Source organism: Bactrocera neohumeralis, chromosome 2 (genome assembly GCF_024586455.1).
Source record: "Bactrocera neohumeralis isolate Rockhampton chromosome 2, APGP_CSIRO_Bneo_wtdbg2-racon-allhic-juicebox.fasta_v2, whole genome shotgun sequence".
Lineage (NCBI taxonomy): Eukaryota > Metazoa > Arthropoda > Insecta > Diptera > Tephritidae > Bactrocera > Bactrocera neohumeralis.
In genome coordinates, this window is record NC_065919.1 from 23,473,737 (window position 1) to 23,497,790 (window position 24,054).

Below are 24,054 nucleotides of genomic sequence, written 5' to 3' on the forward strand. Positions count from 1 at the left end.
TCGGCGTTTTTTCCCGGCTACCTAATTGAAATGATTTTTGCTATCCTTAACACTCTCCCTTTGTGCAACAGATTTTCCGTTCAAACTACATTGGTAGTTGGACGATTTGTTGTGAGAGGTACTCTGTTTTAAACGTCTGCACGCTTGCCACTTGCAAGGAGTTCTCTCAAGATTCGTTGTATCTAGTGTAGACAGATAGAGTGGATGTTTGACGAGGCCCCTAGGCACATTTTGTGTATCTAGTGAAAGAAGATAGAAATTCAGAGATAAGGACTTAATTTTCTATTCTGTTACCCAATCAGCGAAACTCGAAACATATTTTGAAATATGTCTAGTACATTCTGTGCCACTTATATTCCACCATCAAATTTGAATAACACAATCCATTATTTGAAACGATTTTTAAATTACCTTACCTAAAGAGTAAGTGAAAGTTGATGTTAACTCCGAACCTAAATCATGTAAATCTATTGTATACATCTTGGCACTTAGCATTAACACGCCATTATTTGTGTTGTTTACAGTAACTTAAAATATTCTTGTCGTCCAAAAAATGGAATTAAATCGCTAACATTTTCGCCATCGTAGGTTGCCTTTAATATTTTTGAATGTGATTGAGAGAACGGATTCAGTGTTGCAATCTGGAAATTCATAATTTTATCGTAAAGTTTAACATTTTTAATGGTATGCATACTCAGAACGTTTTGCCATACGAGTGCTATTTGTGTTGTTTACAGTAACTTAAAATATTCTTGTCGTCCAAAAAATGGAATTAAATCGCTAACATTTTCGCGCAACTCATCAATAGTGTACAGATGAACTTAATTAAATTTTTGATTGTGATTGAGAGAACTATAAGCATTAGTGGGACTAGAATACATTCAATATTGCATGAACATTTGACTGTAAAAAAGTTTGTGCACGTTGGATCCCACACGAATTGGTCAATCGCTCAAAAAAAGGCTCATGTCGATTGGTCGAGAGAAGTGTTAACAGAATACAATAGCAGTGCTTCGAAACACTTCTATAAAATCGTGGTAGTTGGTAAATCGTGAACTTACGCTTATGAGCCCGAAAGTATTATATTTAAACAGCAGTTGACTTGGTTGTTTCAAGGTGAGCCGAACCCAGAAATAGTTGTTTGCAAACGAATAATTTCCACTGGAGCAGCGGAACAGTAAATTATAAGTGGTAAAAAACCATTTTTTTGCCAGTTGTCTTTCAAGAAATTAGGAAAACCACCAAAGACGGATCTCTCTTCAACACGACAAGCGAGGTCTCACACATTGACTAAAACAACTGAATTTTTGAACACTCAAAACATCCGCCGCATATTCCAGGCTTGGCACCGAAAGACTCCTTACTTTTTCGACACCTGAAGAGATAGTTGATGGATTCAGAAAGCATTTTTTGGAGATGCCTCAATTAGAGTGGTGAAAGTGCTTCGACAACCTCGCATAACTGTTCTGTCCTATTCCATTCCACTTTTGATTAGTAGGTGAATTTTTTGTGATTCTGAAAAACGATCCGCCATCAAAAGATAACTACTTCTACGAAGTTCACGGCCAATATGAAGATGTCTTTTTCAACTTATCCAAAGATAGCACTCGGAGCTGAAGTTTTTGCCGTTGAAAGTTTTAACCTAGTGCGTTACCTTCTCTTTTTTCAGGTTTACAAACCATGTTTAGCCCTGATCCATGGAAGACTTAAAATCAGAGAGAGTGGAACTATTTTATTGGCATAGATAGCGCTTACGTGGTTATAGCCGAGTTTACAACAGCGCACCAGTCGTTTTTCCTTTTCGCTGTGTGACGCCAATTGGAGCTTCCAAGTGTAGCCAAGTCCTTCCCCGGTTGGTCTTTGCTACGAAGTGATTTGCACAAAAACTGCCTTTTTTGAAGGTGAAAATAAAGATTTGTCTTAAAGTACTTGAAAATAATTTTTTATCAGTTCGGGTCAAATTTATAAGATAGTATTTCAATGCATTTAAACTTGTATTTAGTCTTTTACTCTTCGATTTGGAGAATTGACAGCGTGAACCAATGAAAGCCATTTCAACAACCCGCCAAATTGTAGTGCATTTTAAATACATAGCTTAAGAATGGAGGATGGAGTCATGTGTAGAAGTTCACGCACGTGAGGAAAGTTCTTTGATTGACATTCACTTGGGAGTGGCCAGAAACGATAATTTTACATATGGCTCAAGCAGCTCACGACTGCCGGTCTTAGACCTCTGGGTAGCCAAAGAACATCCGTTCGAAGGCGAGCTAAAATGAGAAGGCGAACCATCTCATCCCAGGATAGTGCGCTGGATTTGGGATCCGCCACGTAAAACACACTATCAATGAAAAGTAGAAAACTGGCCACCCTTTTGATGACGAGTGGAGCTTTTATTCCCAAAAAAAACCCCAACCATTGACATCCTCAATTTGTGTGTAATAACGTACAGGGAAGAGAAGATGACAAAATTTTTGACTTCATCTTCCATCTTATTGACTGCTTTGATACGCTATTATCTAACTGAAATATTTATCCCAGCAACGCACTATGAGTCTAGACTCTAGACCATAAATTTGACCATATATCAGCACGGTCAAGGCTCATGAAAGCTGAGTAAAAGTTGAGCCAAAGCTCAAAGTTTTAGCTTTGTGTGGTAAGGAAAACAACGGACTTTACTAATTGATAACCGTTATATTATATATATCTAACAAATTACCACATGCTGGTATGGATTTACTACATTAAGACCTAGATTTCTTGTAAAAGGTTTGTTGTCTAATTAATATTGTTGACAATTTACAAAACCAATTAAAAATTGTCACCTGCGTAATTAAGGGTATGTATGTTTAGCTGTATTTGAAAGTCGTGACTGAGGCATTCTCGTACAACAGATATTACGCGACATGACAATTGCTTACTAAAAGTTTAGCAAAAATCTGGATTAACAGCTTTTTCATAAGCAAAGCAGCATTAGCAATTCATTAGCAGTTTAAATGCAGTTCAGTACAAAACCAATTAAGTGAGGTTAAATGATGAGAATTCCAAAGAAGAGGCCACTTAGCCACCGTTGCACTTAAATGACAATGGACAGGCATTTAGCATTCAAATATGTGAGATTAACAAAAATTACTAACAGTTGACAATATGTTGTCGCGCTATTTTGTCATCAAAATTTACACCTTCGCGAGCTTTTTTTTCAAAAGCTTCCACATAGCTGCAACATACTTGCTACATCCAAACAACAGCTGGGTGCAGGTACTAATAATCATTAATATTCCGAAAAAAAACAATATTCGCTTTTGCAATAACGTGTGTATATGATTTTAAAATTTAACGTATTTACACATACATATACATATATAAGGGACCATAAAATATTTCTTTCAGATAACAAGCTCCATATCTTACCCGATTATTGGTTTACCAATGCACCGCTCTTTTTACTTCGATTGGGGCTTTCAAATGAACTACGACTTTCCTTACAACCTCGCTTCTTTCTACAATGCGCCAATTTGGAAGTTAGCGAAACGTGATGTGAACAACGATGGACCCCGAGACCCTCGAGACTTTAGTAAACTGAACTTCCACGAAGTGGAAACACTGGAGTACGATGGACTGTTCAAAAATTGGTTGGATACGTCCAAAGACAGACATTTCTTCGATTTCACTGCTGGCGAATTATATAACTCACTGGAGAGCTTAATAGAAAGGTAAGAATTCAAGCCTTTAAAGAGAGAAAACTATGTATGTATATGTAAATATTTTTTTGGTAATCTCTCTAGCTATGGCTTTCACCGCAGTTGCTTACTGCAGAGCGTATGTGACATCGCTCAGTATCCATTTGTTGCAGAAGAAAAACACGTTTTAGGAGACTTGATTACTTTTGTCCTCACGTAATAAAAATATTTTATTTATTGTTATTATTTTATTTATTTATTTTATTGATTACTACTTTTTTTCATGCTAACCTCTTTAATTTCCTTAGGCCCTCATGGCATTTGGGTTTCGTTGCAAGCGAGGACGCGCAACGAAAAGCTTACGAGACAGCAGAATGGAGTGGCACACGTGGTTTAAATTGTAGGAGACTCTATCCAGCTTGCAGAAGAAATTTTCTGCGCACGATCACAAAAGTGATTCTCGATAATAGTTGATTAAGTTAATTTATACCTAAAACTTGATATTTCGTAAGTTTTGATTTTCATAACAAAACAGTTACATTTTAAGTACTCTTTATGATATAAATACAATAAATTACATGTTTGGTTGAAACTCTCAGCATGTCTCATAAGACTCACTCAAACACTTGACTCAGAGGCTGGATATTGCCTTCTTCACTGCATCCACCGAGGTATGGTAAACGGTTCACCACCATTTTAGGTATCGTAATACGAAAGCGTCGTAATTTCCAAACTCACTCATCTGATTATTGTTTTTGAACTATTAATAGTCTCGCTGGACCATAGCTTATCAATTTTTTTGTGGTTATGGACTGTTTATAGTAAAGTAATGGCAATTCGTGACGTTTGCAGGGCTAAAAAAATCGTTAATCCAACCCAAACTGTTCTAGCCCCTAGTTACTGAGTATATGGACCTAGTGCTTATAGTTGACTTTTTATCGAAAATATCGGTAAATCTCTGTTTACACTATTATCTGCCAATATGTGAGTTATCTTAATAAAATTGAGAAATCGTGTGTTTCTTGTAACTTATTTTTCTTCCCATATAACCAACAAGCCTTACGTATTGCGGGTACTTCCCTGGCTTTAATCCTTTAATCTCTTCCTTACTTGCTTTACTACACTTTGTCCTTTGCTTCGAAATAGACCTCAGTTTCGGTGATCACTTCTTCATTGGACGATAATATCTTCCCAGCGAACATTCTTTTGAAAACTGAGAACAGGTAATATTCGCTAGGAACCAGATCTGCAGACAATATACTCTAATGCTGAGGCAATTTGGGGCCCAAATTATTGAATTTTGACCATCGTTTTCACTGACTTGTGTTACGTTGCATTTCTTGTTGGAACATCGCCTTTGTTCTTTTTCAAATGCACCTGCGGCACTGTTGAACATCATGGTAAATCAAATAAAAGATCGGTTGTCATTTCCTTTTCAGTTTCTGTAACATCACTTGAAGAGCTAGTCGATTCTAGTCCTGCTATGATATGAGGTGATGCAATATAATGAAATTTTATGTATTGTAAAATCTAAAGCCGCAGATTACACCATATCTCTGGGTGAAAGAAAAATTCTGTTTTCAGATTTGACTTCGAGGTATCAAACTGCATTAGAAACACCTAAGAATTTTCATGTCACAAATTATGTGTCTACCAGTGCTACTTTCCCCTCCTAAAAACAATATTTTATCAACACGCGGAATTTCTTGTTATCAATTTTTTCACAATAAGAAAAGTCGCTTCACTTCTCGCCCTACTGAGCGTACTATTCGCAACACCATCACTCAACTTGAGACCCAGAATTCAATATTGGATAATATTCGACCGAATAGACCGCGTTCAGCAAGCAGTGAAGAAAATATAGCAGCCGTAACTGAGTGTGTGCATAAAGACCGTGGAAAGTCGATTCGGCGTCGTTCGCAGCAACTCATACTGACATGTGGAACAAATTTTACGTCGAGATCTTAAATTGAAAGGGTACAAAATACAGCATGCGTAAAAACTGAAGAAGCTCGACTTTCCCAAGCGACATCTCTTCGCTTTATAGGCTCTTGAAAAGTTCAAAGAAGATCCAACGAGATCCAGCTAGAAGCTCAATGGGTATATAGACAAGCAAAATTGCCTTTGAGACTATTAAATCATCGGTCTATATTTCTTTAAAAATGATACTGGTGAGGACGTAACCGTCAATGGCGTACCGTTATCGCGCCATGATAACCGATTATTTGATGCCTGTAATTGAAGTTCGTGATCTCGGTGACATTTGGTTTCAACAAGACGCTGCCACTTCCCACACATATATATACTTATAAATTAATCGATTTATTGAGAGAACAATTCGTTGGCCGGTCGATTGGCCACCAAGATCGTGTGATATCACACCGTTAGACTTTTTCCTGTGAGGATATGTTAAGTATAAAGTCTATGCGGATAATCCCGCTTCGATTCAGGACTTGGAGCAAAACATCACACGTGTTATTCGCCAGTTACCAGTCGAAATGCTCGAACGAGTCATCGAAAATTGAACTCATTTGAAAGAGATAATCTTCAAAAAATAAATGCCAAAGAATATTCTTTCGATAAAACATTCGCCATTTTAAGTTTCTGTGTTTGTTGCTTTTTCTTTAAAAAAGTAGAAAGCTTCGAAATGGATCACCCTTTATAAGAAATGCATCTGTGAAGCGTACTGTAGCTTCGCAGCAGCCGATATTAACGGCTTTTTATCGACATATACAAATATATGTATGGACAAAACTGGTTAACTGTTAAACGAACGTTATTGTCATTAAATAAGCTAACAATAACTGTAAATGAAAGGCGATAAGTACAATTCGTTACAATACTTATGTGATTCACAGCAAAATAAAACAATATCATGATTACAATACAGTTAGTAATGCAATTCGCAATTTTTTGCAGCGTTCACAAGCCAATAAAAACTGCACTTTTTTCCATTAAAATTTCACTTATAAAAACATATTATTTATTACATTACTTTAGCTGCATATGTGCATATTTAATTTATAATATTTGTTTCTGACATTAAAGGCGAATTTCCTAATTAGTAATGCATTGAAGTGGTCATTAATTTTATTGAGTTACTAATTTTCCAACATTTCCACATTGCCATTGTGAAGAATAATTATAAATAAATTTATTTATGCATTTTATGGCAATTAGCAGATTATCACGCTGTATTGATTGCAGTCAAACAAATGCATTTGTGTATACTTGTAAATTTACAAATATTTATGGAAAATTTAAAGGCGAAAAATTGCAAGGTCTGCAAAAATTTCCCTTGAATTACTAGATGCACTCAAACTTTACATGCAAATTATGAAATATGCATGATTACCGCGTCAGAACGGAAAAAATTCATTAAAAATTCTTGTAGTTTTTTTTTCAGATGCGTAATTGCAGTGCAAACAAAATAAGTCACGCATACGCCCTGGCGACCGAACTAGAAAGCAAACAAGCACGCAACTCTTTATTTGCCGAAGTTCTTTGCAACGGTTGGTAGTTGGTTTGCTGCACTTGTTTGTTGTTGTTTTTGTTTTTTTTTTTTTAACACTCAGTTAAATAACTATTTTTTTTTTTTTTTTCTAACGCTAAACTAAATCTCTCGTTATGGACTTAATGAATGTGCACTAGATGCATTTGAATTGTGACAAAAAAGTGCCCGGAAATTGTAAATAAAACGCAAAATATTTAATTATTCATCAATATTTACTTTTTCGCGTTCAAAGTAATCCCCACCAGATGTAATACACCTATGAGGCCAACGATTTTCCCAGTCCAGGGTCTATTCTGGATAAGTAAGAGTTTAACCTGCTGCAGTATCCAGAACGAAGCTGCTCAGGGGTTTCTCTCCATTCTAGCTGCAATTCGAGCTCTTCGTCTGCAATGGGTGTTGGTTTGCCTCCAAGTACGCTATTCACTGAGATAGAGTCGGTGAAGGTGTTAATGACTCCACCGTGAATGGCGGTCAAAGCACGTCTGAAGTTTGTTGCATCCGAAGGCTGGTCGGTGTATTGGTTTATGTCGTCGACGTAGTTGAGGAAGGACCTCTTGATGCTCCTAGGTGGGAATTCCGCTTCAAACATGTGATTGCAGGGATGATTTCTGCGAAAGTACGCCAACAGAAACTGCTTGAAGAGGTGTTCATTATGCTACGGCGGTTGATCGATGGTATTCATTGCCAAAGCCAAGAGGTGCATTATTGTCGTGTAAAATCCACGAATTGTTTTTCCACAGTTTTGACCACGAAAATCGAAAAAACAATGAACATCACCTTGATTTTTGTTTTTTGGTTTCGGTTAGTTTTTTCCCTCCATTCCAAGGATTGTCGACTTGTTTGTTTGTCAAAATTATAAACCCATGACTCATTGGCAGTTTTAATGCTCTCCATGAATGTAGAATCGGAATTCGCACGATAAAGACCTGTTTACGGTACTATTTTTGAAAATAATTCAACTTTATCGGGACGAGTCGAGCAAGAACACGTTTCATACCCAAAATATCCACCAAAATCATTCGAACTGACTCGGGAGAGATGCCGAGCTCTCTTGCCATCTCTTTAATGTGGATTTTGCACGATCAAGCATGTCCAAAGAGACCTGTTTGCAGTACTTTTTTAGAAAAAAATCAACTTTATTGAGACGTGTCGAGCAAAAACGCATTTCATAGCCAAAATATCCGCCAAAATCAGCGAGAGATATCGAGCTCTCTTGACATCTCTGTAACACTCGCCTGACGATTTTCAAGCATCACATCCTTCAATTTTTTAATATTTTCATCAATTGAAGATGTCGAAGGTTGTCCAGAACGAGACCTTTCTTCAACGATAAATTACAAGTTCCGGATGCTCTTTTGTCACAATGTATAGTATGTACATATGTATGTTGGCGTAGTTACTAATAACCGACAGGTCTCTACGGTATCTCTAGTAGGACTAAGAACCATATTAAGTTTCTCAATAACTAAATTGCAGTTATGATGACAATCTCCAGGAATACTCTTAACCGCTGATGGCTTATTGAGGATTGAGTATAATTACTTTCTGAAGAGATCTCGTGTTTATTATCATTCTGATCCTCTATATATTTATATAGCCTATTTATATATCCTATTTATATATTCTAAAAAAATATTTAAAAAAACACGTTCTCGTTTGGCAAAAAGTGTCTTTCGATTTCTTCCAACATTTTTTAGATTATATATCATAAATGGTTGCCAAACTTAACTTAACTTAGAGAAATATCATCAAATGAAGATTAAATAGTTTTTGTAGGAAACTAGAACTGATTGTTTGTAATTAAAAAAAACACTTTATTCATTACCATTTCTGGGAAACTCTTTTCCAAGGCTTACTTGACTGTTGAGGTTAACTATCTTTAATGGCTTAACTTAACTTAACAAAATTTAGCTTTTCTTAACTTAACTCACTGAAATATTGTTTATTGAGCTTTCCAAACCCACAATTCTCCAAACCACTGACTTATCGCTGCTACCCTCGTATGAGGTATGCAAAATGTTTTCGAAGAGATTAGCTGAAACCGTTAAACGAAGACGACATATTTTAATTCTTAATAAGCTTTGGCCGTGAGAGCACTCAAGCGTGAAGTGTGTCCACCGCATGGCAGCGCCATCAGCAAAGGAGACAACAAAAGTTGCAAAAACAATAGCAAATTACATAAATCGTAAGTGCTTGCAGATTGTACGAAAAAAGGGCAAAGGAAAAAATTCAAATATTTTAGGCACAAATCTCCAGTGTCATACACACTCTCCGACAGACGTAAATATCAAATATAAGAAGAAAGCGTGCGCACATAAATTACAAATTAACATACTTAATGTAATTACAAACGCCGCCATTCTCGCGCATATTTACACGCTAAGCTCACGCCTGCGAGCCTGTCAGCCGCGTTACCCGACCACATCAATACCAATACCGATGGCGGCGCAGTCATACGCAGCATCCGCTGGACCGACTTGTGTCCGCCGCTACTGGCTAATATGCTGCCAAATAATACTGTTCGCTTGTTTGTTGTGCTTGCTAATAGTATTATTATGCCCGTCGTACATCTTGACCAATGGCAATGACAACGCGTACAACAACAACAATAGCAGCAACACTAGTACGCAACGTGACGGCGATTTTCCAACGCAAATTCGCAATAAATTAGAGGAAAATCCCAACAGTCAGCAGGAAGCGCCACATCACCACAACCGAAGCGTTGAAGGCAACGTTGTTGTTGTTGTTGATGGTGTGGTCGGTGGTTTACTTGACGACCACAACAATTTGCCCAAGTCACGCAACGCTGCTGGACGCGACTACGGTAGAAAAACTGCTTGGCCTGCGTATAACGACGCGCCCGCGGGTTCCACATTCGTTATGGAGGACGGCGAGGAAATTATTACTAGCAGCGCTAGGATTCTGCATAACAGTGAAGTTAACAACGGAAATGCAGTGGGAAATAAAACTAGCACACAGAATCCTATCAAACTCGCACCACTGGGGAATATATTGAAGAGCAGACAGAAAAAGTTCATCATTTTTAGTGGAGCTGGCGTGTTGAAAGTAAGTAGTCCAATATATGATTGGCAGTTTTGGTTTATATTGATATAGTATGAGGATAAAGTGTCGAAAGTTTGATATCAAGATACCGAGAAAGTCCGATATTACAGAAAGTGTTATAAAGGGTTCTTCAAAAAGAGCGCTACAAAGGTTTTTTTTAATAAAACAAAAATTGTTTGGTATATCAATGAAATTCTTTATTCTTGTGTAAGTACATTCGATGCCATTATGTATGGAATTCGATTTCTTTTGCATGGCCACCACGGGCACGCTTGCAGAAGTCCAGACGCTGAACCCAATTTTCGACGGTTTTCAAGCATAAATCGGCCGATACTGCTGCAATTTCACGTTCGATATTCGTACGAAGTTCATCAATTGTCGCTGGCTTGTTGACATAGACCATACAGGAAATTCGCGTCCGAGGCCAAGATAATACGTTCGCCAAACTTGGTTTTCAATAAATTGATTGTGGCTTGTAGCGCCGTCCTGTTAGAACTGCATAATGTCCAAGTCCATATCATCCAATTTGGGCCAAAAATATACGGTTATCATTGATTAACGATTCCCATTCACAGTAACGTGCCGGTCTTAATCATCACGGAAGAAGTACGCCTCAATGACGCCGCCGGCCCATAAACCGCACCAAACCGTTATTTTTTCGGGATGCAATCTTGACTCATGGAGTACGTACGAATGTACTTTCACAGGAATAGAGAAATACATTGATATCCCAAACCGTTTTTGTTTTATTTACTGAAAACCCGTTACATGCTATAGTGGTTCGAGACATGGACGAGTGCAATTCAAATGGATATCTCAAAAACTGAGTTACCAGTTCATTTTTACACAGACGGATAGAGAGACGAGCATGGCTAAAGCGACTCAGATCGTCAGGCTTAGTTTCATAACACGAGAGAGATCATTTAGCAATAGTCTCCTACTTTTCATTAGCTCTTTTTACATCATTATCCTCATCAATTCTGCTTTGTAACAAAAATATTGTAAAAACTTATCAAACTATTGACTTTTCAATTAATGTATTCCGAAAATGCTCAAAATTGAGATTTGTAAAGCCTTCTAGCAGCTGAACTGAACTGAACACACAAAGCTAAAATGTTTTATCTACCATATCTCTTTTCAGCACGTCGTGGGTGTATCTTTTCCAATTCCTCTCGCCGATCCGCATCGCTCCTTTAATCACTACTACAATTTACAAATCCAATATCCAAACCTGCCGAGGCCGCTCTATTGGTGGAATTTTTTCAACTCTAGTAGTTTTGCAGCTCGTCGCCGACAGCGTCAACTAACAGAGGCCACCCATAAGAAACTCAATCCACATATTAAACACGATGCAAGTCGGGAATTTATTTACAAAGGAATCGAGCAAATTTTTGAACAGTATGTGGAATGTTGCACAGAAATCTTTAGAAGCATATATGAATAGCACGTTTGTCATATTGTTTTTTAGGCAAGGTCTACCGGGTGAATTCTGCTTACAACAAGCCATTTGTGAAGTCTCCCAACTGCCGTTTCATGTGCCACGAATTTGGCGTAATGATTTGAGACACTTTTGGCAGGCCATAATCAATGCTATATTAATGTAACTAACGGTTCATTTATAAAATATATATACTACATTTAATTAAACGTTTCTGTTGACTTTACAGACCCACTGTACCCAATGTGGATATGAAATATTTGCATGCCAGCCAAGCGGGACGTTTCGGTGTTGACTGTCAACAAGCGTTTAGTCAGTGCCCGCAAAGAGTAAATGAGTGGCTGCGCAGAGTGGCTAATATGGTTTGAGTTGCGAAATCATTTAATGAGAGCTGACCAAAAGCTGAGCAAATACATTGACCAAATAAGCTTGTGTATTTATTGTACCGTTATACTGAAAGTGTTGATGAAATAGAAGGCTAATAAAATAATTTACATTTGAATTTTATAAAATTTAAAGCAAAGATAAAATTGGAAAAACTTGCTAAAATCCCCAAAGGGATGTGTGCATCCTCTCAAATAGCAAAACTGCTATATAGGCAATGCTAATCAATGAGTGCATGACCTCACTACTAGTATCAGTAGACGAGTAGATGCTTCCCTATCTTCGCGCGTTGGGTCTAAGGCGAGCTGAGCTCAGCAAGCATTGTTCACAGACTTAAAAATGGTAAAAGGTCAAACGAACCCCTTCAAGGATTTACATCACCGCAATGATAGGAGTCCTAACCAGACACTGTCCGTTTGGCACTCACGCTATCACAGTTGCAGGGAGGAAGATGAAGTAGAAACATCTAGACATTTTCTCCAACTCACTGCCCAGCTTTCGCCAAACTAAGGTTGAAGCATCTCAGCTGACATGCTTTCTACGAACCCGGCCGCATCAATAAATTAATGGCAGGCTCTAAGCGCATTGTCGTCATGCGACGGTCTTTTTGATCTATAACTAGAAGTTTTGGGCATCAGAACGGACGGTAGTATCTAGCTGTTCAAGTGGGATTATTCGTGACCTCACGAAAAATCAGCCTATTTACATAATCTAACCTAACCTAATCCCAAAGTGACGTTATTAAACCGGAGAGACAGAGAGTATTTTAGATGCAGTTGATTGATTTATTGATTTAAGGGATATTCGAATCCCTAGAAATCCATGAAGTATGAAACAATAAAATCAGATCAAACCAGTTGGTAGACGTCACTTTGGCTACTGCACAGATGGCAAGAACATACCATCGTTAAAAAATCCAAGTGTTATTGTTTTATGATAGACTCAAATTTTTCTAGAGATGGGCTAGCCAATTTTTAGACTTTCTCGTTGCTTTCTATTGTACATCCCCATCGTAAGATACCTATCGCTGTACCATCGAGCTTAGAAACTTATTGGATTTACGATATTCGTTCGTGCTCAGTTCGAACTTACCCAATCAATAGTGGACACCCATAAACTAATGTTCTCATACTTACGACTGATTTGTCGAACGAAGATCAGATAGATCCTGGTGAATATGGCGCGTGTGTCTTGAATGAAACAAATTTTCTTTTTTATGTGTGTCAACTAAATTATGTGCCCCTTACACTCGACCTCAGTATAATATTATTATTATATTATATTACAATATTTCCCGCATATTGTTACTCATATTTCAGCAAGTAAAAATGAATTAACATCCAAGAAGCGAACTATTTCGACAAGGTTGCAATATTGAGAAAAAATTGCTGAAAAAGATTTGGGAGCTTCAAGAGCTTTGCGGACGGTTTCTTTAAGCGGCGTAGCTGTTTGGAATGACAGGATTAGAAGTAGAGCTTTATAACCGATATTCGGAAAACAAAATATCAAAATGTCCCTATTAAACAAGCGATTATTAGTAAGATCTGTAAGATCTTACAACAAGAATACTTTACACATTATACTTACAAGCCAATTTTACAATTTTTGTCTACCATAAGGCATACATACAAATACTCGTCATAAAATATGTCAGCAATTTCATTTCTTCATAAAAAATTGTGCAGTAACAACTTCTTTCGGTGTAAAAATATTTTAAAAAAAATCTGAATACATAACTATTGGCTTATCTACAAATTCGAAATTTTCTATACGTTCATTCATAGTATATTTAATTTTAAAAATAACAAAATGTTTGTTTCGGCCTTATGTGGACGATCCCTGGCTTGTGGTGGGCAAAAGCTTATGTCAAGGGCTATCCTTTCCGCGTCAATTATTGCTAAGACACAAACGGCAAATCGTTTTATAAACTATCGACTCGAATGTTCCAAAGATGGTACGCGTTTGAAAAGACCACTGAAAAAACCACGAACCATATGGTTAAATCCTGATTGTTGTTTGGATCCGTGTCCCAATATACAGCCACGTCTCGATGATTGCTTTTACAAAGCATCCGATAAGGCAAAACGCAAGTACACACAAACATGGGTTGAATGTCCAAAGATGAGATATGCTCGGAAGAAAGTATGCTGTTACGATAACATCATACAGCCAACTTTTAAACGACGTACTCACAAGCGAAAAGTCGCTGCAGAGGAGTGTAAACCCAGACCGACTAAATTGATGACATGTAAGACGGTGTCGAAAAGGAAGTGCCCAAGATTTATCTTGCCTGGTTGCAAAGCCGCTCGTGATCCTGCAACATGTGGTTACGCACGACCGAAGGTTGATTGTCATAAAGTCTGCACGCCTTATCCGAGTTTCTCAGAATGTGTAAAGAAGAAAATCGCTCCACCACGGCCGATCGAATGTCGCTGTCTGGATATACCAACTATGTGTGAAGTATGGATAGAATTTCGACGAACTTTGGGTCTCAAACAGAAGCGTAAACATTAAATTAAAAATTACTAACACTGGAGAAACAAACATGTAGATCCTTTGTATGGAAAAATTAACCCTACTGTAAAAGTTAAAATAATAAAAAGTGTAACTTCGAACTACTTTGAAATATTTATTTAATAGGATTTATGGGTTATATTTACTCAATTGTACACAAATCAACATATCGAGCTATAGTGCTACCGATTTTTGTGGAGTTGAAGGAAGATTGTTATTCGAAATTCCAAAACACAGGGGCTAGATTGATCAAGCTATATGTATATGTGTTAGTCTGGACTTTTCAGTCTGCTTTTACTAACTTTATGTAAAGAAAGGGATCCGGTTAAGTAGGTCCAAATGTCCTAGAAACGATTTAGCAACATATACATACATATATACAATTTTGTAGAACATCCACTACGGATTGTTGCTCCAAGTGTTTACAATAAACGGATTCATAGAGAACTTAGAACGTAATTTTCGAAGGTACCCACTTAAGGCAACATGAAACGATTAACCCGTTCACCATTACCCGTTCTCACGTATAGTTTACGTAACCGGAGCGGGCCCGATTTTTTATTCGACCAAGTACTGTCAACTGGCAGCACTCTTCAAAATTATTTCAAGACTGTTTTCTGTTGCTAAAACAAAAACATCCATTATTGGAGACAAAAATAATGTGTTCTTGTTGTTGGTGTAGCGGCTGTGAAAAGTGTTAAAAATTTTAAATTATAAAAAGCAAAACTATTACTTCTGTAAATATTGCATATATTGATACTGGCAATGTTGTTGAATTGTAACAGCTGATTAGCTGTCAGCTGAATGGTTCCCCACGACCGGAGCATGCTCTTACACAAGCACACGAACAAATGTAGTGATATGGAGATATGAAGTGCCGCCTGCAGAATTTCATCAAGATCTCACGTATTACACAGGAAAACACCGAAAACTAAAACCAGTTTGGTATGAAAGCAAAAATTGTAAACAAAACATAATTGAGTTCATACTTGTGGTGGCGGTAAAGAGGAGTGTCAGTTTTCCAAAAGAAAGTCAGAAGCGCAGGCAACATTTACTGAGGCAAATGCCAACTAGTTTTGTTTACTCATTATTTAATACACTATCAGCAGTGGCCGCAAAAAGAAAGTTTCGCTGCATAGTATTGCTTTACACGTCAAAGTCCATGGAATAGCAGTGCACATAACTGCAAGTTGCAACCATATAGGCTCACAAAAACATCAATAGCAAAGTGCAATTTAAATTATTAAGTGTTTTAAATAGGTATGTAGCCTTGAAATAATTCTTAACAAATCTCTACACTTCTATGTTTATTTGTTTTTACAGATAAGGTGGGTCTACAGATAAAATTCAATGAAAACGTCTTCAAAGTAAAGACAGCTTGATTGTTGTTGTTTGGCAGTAAATTATTCAACGTAAACAAAAATCGTTATTATAAATTGCTGTTTCAGTATTTTCAAAGAACTTAACTCATACAGTGTATAGTGTATTCTTCGCAATATATTGAATAACTCAGTGTAATAATAATATAACTATATTCTTTCGTTGATCACTAAAGTCCCATACAAATTAATGCGTGAAGCACGTTATGACTTTCTGTTGCAAATATTTCACGCTTTATAAACAAAAAAATTGGCATTTGAGTGTGTGCGACGCGACTTAAAAAGTGTCTGTATATACACAAATAATTGCAAACAAATATTACATGTCGCTAGGTTGGTATTTTGATGCCAGCAAACTTAAAGTATCTTAGCATTTCTTATTATTTTTACTCATTACCTTTGTAATAATTTACACTCGTCAACTGACTGCAACAGCAGTAGCACATACAGAGCGCCATTAGTTGACGGTATAAAACTTTCGCTGCATTCAAGCATAGCTATAACTATTTACATAATATGCACAAGTTATTTGTCTCCGCATTTCATTACTGAAGTAAACAAAAGAAAAAGATTCGTTTAAGGCGATAAAAACCTTACACGCACATGAATAACTTGACCTCTTTAAGGTCATATGTACTTGAGGAATTTAAAAGCAGTTTACTCATTGAAATGCATAGATATAAAAAAACATAAAAAAGCGCACAGAAGCTAAGAAAGATTTGTACATGTAGCCTAACAAATAACCAATTATATTATTTTTTAGAAATATATGTAGGTCGTACAGATTTTTACCTAAATTAAAGTACAAATTACGAAACGAAATCCGTTATACAACATTGCAAACTCGAATTCCTGACAATGACGACACAACTGGATACCGCTAAAACAAATACTATTTCACCAACAGGCGGTGGCGATACTGGAGCTGAATCGTCTACTTTATCTATTGACAATCCGCGCTCATCGCCAGATTTTAAAAAATACATTAAGGAAAAATGGAAAATAAACAGCGCATCGGAGCAATTGAGCCAAATAATATCCGGTGGCTTAGCTGCGGCTATCACACGTACCTTCTGCCAACCGTTGGACGTGCTAAAAATACGCTTCCAATTGCAAGTGGAACCACTGAAGGAGCACATCAACCAACAATCAAAATACACAAGCATAGCTCAAGCTATACGCACAATTTACCGCGAAGAAGGTGTACTCGCCTTCTGGAAAGGTCACAATCCAGGCCAAGTTCTTAGCATAATTTATGGTATATCGCAGTTTTGGACATATGAACAATTGAGTATGGTGGCTAAGCAAACAACTTATCTCAAGGATCATACCAACACATCGAACTTTATCTGTGGAGCCACGGCTGGTGCTACGGCTGTTATACTATCAACGCCTATGGATGTAATACGTACACGTCTTATTGCGCAGGACAAGAGCAAAGGATATAAAAATGCAACACGCGCCGTATCAACAATAGTACGTACGGAGGGTATATGTGGAATTTATCGCGGTTTAAATACAGCACTATTGCAAATTGCACCATTAATGGGTGCCAACTTTATGCTTTATCGAATTTTCAGTAAATCAGCTATGCAATTCTATAATGTGGAAAACCGAAGGTGCGCTCAATTTGTTTAAAATATTTATTAAAAAATATTAACATAATTAATTTCTATAGCGAACTGCCCACATGGGTGCTGCTTGGTTTGGGCGGATCATCGGGCATGCTCTCCAAATCACTCGTTTATCCCTTTGACTTATTGAAAAAGAGACTGCACATACAGGGTTTTGAATCGAATCGTCAAACATTCGGTGAAAATATACGTGCTACTGGCATTTTCAGTTGTTTGCGGAAGACTATACAACAAGAGGGTCCAACAGGTTTGTACAAAGGAATGGCTCCCACCTTACTGAAATCTACAGTGACGACAGCGTTATATTTCGCCATTTACGATAAACTCAGGCAAATACGTTGGTTTTCTTAACTACACATGCAGAGGTTTAAGTTTAAAGCTTAATAATCTTTATTTCTTTATCTCGCTTTAAGCGTCTGAGAATAATGTTAAAAATATTATTTAACTTAAAAATTTTGTTATGAGTCGGACTTTTATTATTTTTAAGATATTTTATTGTGTGTAAAGTCAACAATACCATATTTTTAAAAAAGAACGAACTTTCCATTTTGTATAGTACTTTATAAGAAAGTAAAAAAATAACACAAATAGTTAAAATGCAACGTACATAAATCCTTTATCGATCATATGGTGTAAAATTCAAACTGAAAACCAGAACAGCCTTAATTTTTTAATGCAAAAAATTGTCGTAATAAATAAAGCATAGCGTAAACTGAAAATGAAATTAAATTTTTATCGCTTTTCAGTTTGTGTATAAATTTACATATAATAAAACAAATATTATTTAACTCAAATTAAGGTCAAACTAAAACAAGTTATAATATACTTCACATGTTTTTTTATATCATCAAAAGGTATAAAAATATCTACAAATGTACATATGTATATTCTGATTTTGATCATTCAGTTTGAATGGCAGCTACATACATATATGTACATATGTATGTTATTATGCTGTGATCTGAACAATTTGTTCGTAGGTTAAATTTCGTGAAGAAACCTTGTTAAATTAAAAAAATTTTCATACAAGAACTTGAGTTAGATATTTCAATTTGAATGGTTATATGCTATACTTAACCGGTGAGGATCTAGTTCGCGTACATACAGACAAATAGTCGGACGCTAAATTGACTTAGCTTGTCACGCCAATCATTTATATATATACTTTTATAAGGTCTCCAACGTTTCATTCTGAGTTTTAAGAACAGCTTGGTAATCTTAATATACTCTCTAAAGGGTATACAAATTAAATAAATAAACAGAACTTTCACCAAGGCACTTTCACATACGACACTTCACAAGGGAAATCAGCTGTTTGATGTAAACAAGATTTTTCATTTTTGTTAACGCGGAGAAGAAAATTATTGGGCTGATAGAATATTTTACCGACGGCTATATATTGAAAAACCAAAATAAAATCTGGAATTTCAACGCCGTCAATTGAAAACCACCCCGCCTCTATACTCTGCGCGCACATCTGCTTGATTTTGGGAATCCCAAATAAATTGTACACATTTTGTGTTTTTGATAACTTATACGTACATTTATATATATCCACAAAACAACTCACAATAACATATCCAGGCATATCTAGTCAATAAATATTTAAACTAATTAAGACAATCAGCAAGAGCATAAAAATACCAAAGGAATCTTTTTAAATTTCATTTATGGATCTAATTGGGATAACAAATGCAAATCAGCGCGGCCAAGAGCAGCAAACAGTTAGTACAGCCGAAGATTTCGATGATAATTCGTCAGAATTGTATTACTCCGAAGAATCAGAAGATGATGATCCAACGGGATTTGGATTGTATGGTAAAATCACAACAGCACAACTCAGAGAGGCTTTAGAGGAATCAGTAACTATTGCGAAGGATCCAGTTCAACAAAGCAAACTCGAAATATTTTTGCATCAAAACTATGGAGACCGTATAGTCTATCTGGAGTCTACGGAAACAATTGAAACTTCCGGATTTCCATACATTATAATGTTTCAAAGTTTTAATGAACATGCCCGCGAGTTACGTTGCTACACCGATATGCTTTATCAATCCGCACTGCAATACGAAGATGACATATGCTTCGCCATAACAGATTTTGATAATTATGAAGCCGTGCTGAATCATAGACCACGCACTGAAGCGTACTGGAAGCGCTGTAAAAAACTTGGCTTTAGTAAATACCGACGGCCGGATATTTATGCAGTGGACACAGAAAATCGCATTTATCAATTCGTTGGACAGCTTAATGTAGATAACTTAAAGCAATTTAGTAGTCAACTAATGAATGATGAGTTATACAAAAGTGAAACAATACCAAAGGACGACGAAGAGGGATTTGTGCGCATAGGCGTAGCAAGTAATTTTGAGCAGTTGGTGCTTAAAAGTGATATTGATATATTCCTAGTGCTATATAGTAATAAATGCCCGTGTTCGCGAGAATTAATGCCAATTCTGGAGGAAGTCGGAAACCTTTTGCAAGATGAAGATATAATAATAGTGAAAATAAATGCAGAAAAAAATTATTTACCATTAAAATATTATGCTTGGTATTATCCAACAATATTCTTTATAAGACGGAACGATAAAAATAATTTAATAGAATATAGTGCAGCGACGCGTACTGTCACGGACATTATTAACTTTATAGCCAAACATGCTACAGATGATCTACTGGAATATAACAGAAGTGGTAGACCTAGATTCGATTAATATTCATTATTTTACATCCTTATTGGTTAGTATGGTTACTATTGATACAAGCGCCAAATTGCGCATAATAAATAAAACAGCTGATGTTGAAAGAAGAAATCAAAAGCAAGTTAAGAATTATAAGTGAAACAACTGAAAAAAACAGTGTATACGGCCGATTACGGCAAAATGTAAATTTCGTACCTAAATAAATATGTATAAACTCGAAATACGTAATAGAATCGCCATATATCTCGATCATCGAGATTTAATTAATAATATATATAACAACGATGCTAAAGAAGCAGCAGAGATTTGGGAATTGCGAGAAGAGCTTTTCCATTTTCATGAACGTTTAAAAGATAGTGATGACCAGTGCAGTGCAACACAGGAACCAAAGACTGAAGTGAAGGACGTTCAATTGGCAGGCGAACACATTAATGCGAGGAAAAGACAAAAAACAGAATACAAAAATGCAATCGCAGCACTAACGCATTTAAAAGCATTAGCAGAGCAGATTTTGCAGCGCCTAAAGCAATGTAAACAATTCGAAAAACATACGGATAATAGTTTTCCACGCTATTGGGAAGAAATTACTATCGAAGATTTTCCCATATTTAATGGTGTTAATAAAACCGACACATTCCAACGTTGTCAGTTTGGCGCGTTTTCTTACCTCATACCACCGCATTGCGAATTTTTCAATTGTAATATCGAAGAGTTAACAAAGTTACTACCGCAACTCATGCCCAACTCAGTTGGTTACGATTTAATTGTAATGGACCCACCTTGGCGAAACAAGTACATACGCCGGTTAAAACGTGCGCGACAAGAACTTGCTTATAAAATGCTTAGTACCGAGCAGCTAAGTCAAATTCCTATGATGCAGCTAGTGCATAAACATAGTATAGTGGCCATATGGTGTACAAATTCCAGAGAACTGCAACGTGCTATTGTAGAGAATTTGTTGCCGAAATGGAACTTGCGTTTACTACACACATTACACTGGCTAAAAATTAATACTAACGGCAAGTTAATTGGACCCATCGATACAAGTGGTTTAAAGAAGCAGCCCTTTGAAATGTTATACATAGCATGTCACATAGAAAGTGAACCAGATTATGGCACAGACTTGCAAAATGTATCGACGATTTTGAGCGTGCCCAGTATTATACACTCACACAAGCCGCCTCTCATACCTTGGCTAAAGGATGTGCTTCCCGAAAACCCGAAATGCCTGGAGATATTTGCTCGTTATTTGCAGCCCCAATTCACATCTATAGGATTAGAAGTATTAAAACTGATGGACGAACGTTTATACACTAAGCGCAGCTATTTATAATGTGAATAAAATTAAGTTATCAAATTTAAGTTATTTTTCATTTTATTGTTAAATGTTAATGATAAAGTGTAAATTACATATATGAAGGCGACGTTGATATTGTACATCGTCACAAGCGTTTCCTATAGTTCAGTAGCGTACGGTAAAGTTTTAGGTTTTACTTTGTTTCATTCATTGAGAGAACTCAAATAAAAATTTTATACGAATAAAGGATGTTGTGTTTAACAAAAACACAGTGCAAGTAAAAATATCTAAACATTTTTTAATTTTGTTTCAAGCAAAGTGAATTGTAGTTTTATATAAAGTATATATTAGCGACATTAAAATGGTAATACAATTTGATCATGCCTTTTCCCTGATCTTTATTCTTGGCCCTGAGCAGCAGCAGCAGGGTTCACAATATCGTCACCTCGTTTTTTCGAGCCAGACACAATATCGTCAATGCGCAGCAGTAAAATAGCAGTTTCAACGGCGGTTTTGTATGTCTGCATTTTCACAGCCAATGGTTCCCAGATACCCTTGACATTCATGTCTACGATTTCGCCAGATTCGCCATCGATACCCCAAGCGCAGACGCCATCACCTGAATTAACATATTGAATTAAATATTGTTGATGTTTTCACTTTTTCGACTTCTCACCTGAGTGGGATGCATGTTTTGCACGCAACGCAGTTAAAGTACGAATAGTATTGGCGCCACAGTTTTGTGCCAGCGTACGTGGAATAATTTCCAGCGCTTGTGCTACGGCAGTATAAGGTCCTTTCAACTGTTTGCGGGACAACAGCTGGGATACAGCCATTTCAATGGCACCACCACCAGCTACCAAACGTGGCTCAATAATTAAATTTCTTGCTACATGTAAAGCATCTTGCAAGTTACGTTCTGTTTCGTTTAGTATGTCTTTCGATGCACCGCGTAGCAAGATTGTGCACGCCTTTGGGTCCTTGCAATTAGTTATAAATGTAAAGTACTCATCGCCAATTTTCTTAATCTCAAAGAGACCAGCACCAGTGCCGACATCCTTTTCTGACAATTCCTCAGTACGATTGACAATCGTAGCACCGCATGCACGTGCAATTCGTAAATTATCTGTTTTACGCAGACGTCTTATTGCCGTAATTCCGGCCTTGAGCAAATAATGTTGCGCCAAATCAGAAACACCTTTTTCTGTGAACACAATATCTGGTTTGACGGCAATGATATCGGCGCAAATGCGTTGCACAAACTCTTCCTCTATTTGTAGCATGCGTGTGAAATCCTGTTCGCCAATGATTTCAACGTTTGTTTGACTTTCACCCTTTTTATATTCAAGGGAACAATCCAACAAAACTATACGTGGATTTTCAATGTAACGTCTCATCTTAGGATGGGTTACATCCTTATTGATCATAACACCCTTCAACACACTTGACTCGTCAATACTTCCACCGGGGATTTTCTCCACTTTAGCATATCTAAAATCGAAATTTGCATAAATAGATTCACTTCATATTTAAAAGTATCCTTACCGCTTTATGTCAACTTCTAAACGACCGTTTTCATTCAATGCCACAGTCTGGACAGCATCCAATGCAATTTTCACCGCTAAATCAGACCATTTTCCAATGAATTTTGTGCCTACGCAAGCCTTAACGACTTCAGCCATTTTTTCTTTGTTGTTTACATCAAGTGGTACACTAAGGTCTGACTGCAAGTGTTTGATGATGTCTTCTAGAGCTTCACGGTATGCACGAATAATGACTGTGGGATGTATTTGTTGCTGCAAAAATGGCTCAGCGGCAGCCAGCATTTCTCCAGCCAAAACAATTACAGAAGTGGTACCATCACCAACCTCTTCATCTTGTGTACGAGCAATTTCAATCATGCTCTTGGCAGCTGGATGTTGGACAGTGATTTCACGCAATATGGCATTACCATCATTCGTCATTACAATGCCACCCATGGGGTCCATAAGCATTTTTAACATAGCCTGTGGTCCAAGACATGTACGAATGACGTCCGCAATTGCCTATAATTGAGAAATTTCAACTTTTTGTATCATATGTTCAAGAATATTCGCTTATAAATTGTATAGTATTATGAGTCACGCTGCTGTATACTCACCTTTCCGGCATTTATATTCTCCAGCTGCACCTTGCGGCCAGATTCACGCTTAGTGTTTTGACCTAATATACAATATATTAGCTTTATCGCATTTGTATCATTGTAAACTTAAACTACTTACTTAACACAAGTATCGGTTGTTGTCCTCCAAACATTTTTAAAGATTTTTACTGAACTTTTTCACAGCTAATTCAAATCACTCGTGCAATACTCGCGTGCGGCTACTAATTGTCAAAAGAAAAAGGCGTTCGAGTGACATGAGCAATGTTTTGTGAGGTTATACGAACTTTCCACTGAACTGTACCAACTGTC

At 36.9% G+C, this 24,054-nt stretch overlaps 7 protein-coding genes across 7 annotated transcripts; 6 read left to right on the forward strand and 1 right to left on the reverse strand.

The window, feature by feature from the left end:
• The first annotated feature begins 3,144 nt into the window (after nt 1-3,144).
• On the forward strand, nt 3,145-4,264 carry LOC126751684 (uncharacterized). Its single transcript, XM_050462139.1, has 4 exons — nt 3,145-3,255; nt 3,388-3,710; nt 3,783-3,893; nt 3,986-4,264. The coding sequence occupies exons 1-4, from the start codon at nt 3,145-3,147 to the stop codon at nt 4,149-4,151; spliced, it is 711 nt and encodes a 236-aa protein (XP_050318096.1). The 3' UTR covers nt 4,152-4,264.
• Nucleotides 4,265-9,630: 5,366 nt separating this feature from the next.
• LOC126751679 (uncharacterized) lies at nt 9,631-12,124 on the forward strand. Its single transcript, XM_050462134.1, has 4 exons — nt 9,631-10,257; nt 11,396-11,652; nt 11,723-11,854; nt 11,922-12,124. Exons 1-4 carry the CDS (start codon nt 9,631-9,633, stop codon nt 12,058-12,060), a joined length of 1,155 nt encoding a protein of 384 aa, XP_050318091.1. The 3' UTR covers nt 12,061-12,124.
• Nucleotides 12,125-13,744: 1,620 nt separating this feature from the next.
• On the forward strand, nt 13,745-14,676 carry LOC126751683 (uncharacterized). Its single transcript, XM_050462138.1, has one exon. It carries the CDS (start codon nt 13,886-13,888, stop codon nt 14,588-14,590), a length of 705 nt encoding a protein of 234 aa, XP_050318095.1. The 5' UTR covers nt 13,745-13,885; the 3' UTR covers nt 14,591-14,676.
• Nucleotides 14,677-16,116: 1,440 nt separating this feature from the next.
• Nucleotides 16,117-18,332, forward strand: LOC126751681 (mitochondrial thiamine pyrophosphate carrier). The gene is made up of 2 exons (XM_050462136.1): nt 16,117-17,588; nt 17,648-18,332. The coding sequence occupies exons 1-2, from the start codon at nt 16,828-16,830 to the stop codon at nt 17,952-17,954; spliced, it is 1,068 nt and encodes a 355-aa protein (XP_050318093.1). The 5' UTR covers nt 16,117-16,827; the 3' UTR covers nt 17,955-18,332.
• Nucleotides 18,333-18,929: 597 nt separating this feature from the next.
• Nucleotides 18,930-20,526, forward strand: LOC126751682 (uncharacterized). The gene has a single exon (XM_050462137.1). The coding sequence runs from the start codon at nt 19,274-19,276 to the stop codon at nt 20,315-20,317; it is 1,044 nt and encodes a 347-aa protein (XP_050318094.1). The 5' UTR covers nt 18,930-19,273; the 3' UTR covers nt 20,318-20,526.
• On the forward strand, nt 20,511-21,888 carry LOC126751680 (N(6)-adenine-specific methyltransferase METTL4). The gene has a single exon (XM_050462135.1). It carries the CDS (start codon nt 20,511-20,513, stop codon nt 21,636-21,638), a length of 1,128 nt encoding a protein of 375 aa, XP_050318092.1. The 3' UTR covers nt 21,639-21,888.
• LOC126751677 (T-complex protein 1 subunit gamma) lies at nt 21,663-23,986 on the reverse strand. Its single transcript, XM_050462131.1, has 5 exons — nt 23,864-23,986; nt 23,743-23,804; nt 23,148-23,647; nt 22,279-23,093; nt 21,663-22,221 (listed from the first exon to the last, which is right to left on the reverse strand). Exons 1-5 carry the CDS (start codon nt 23,895-23,897, stop codon nt 22,001-22,003), a joined length of 1,632 nt encoding a protein of 543 aa, XP_050318088.1. The 5' UTR covers nt 23,898-23,986; the 3' UTR covers nt 21,663-22,000.
• Between the last annotated feature and the right edge of the window lie 68 nt (nt 23,987-24,054).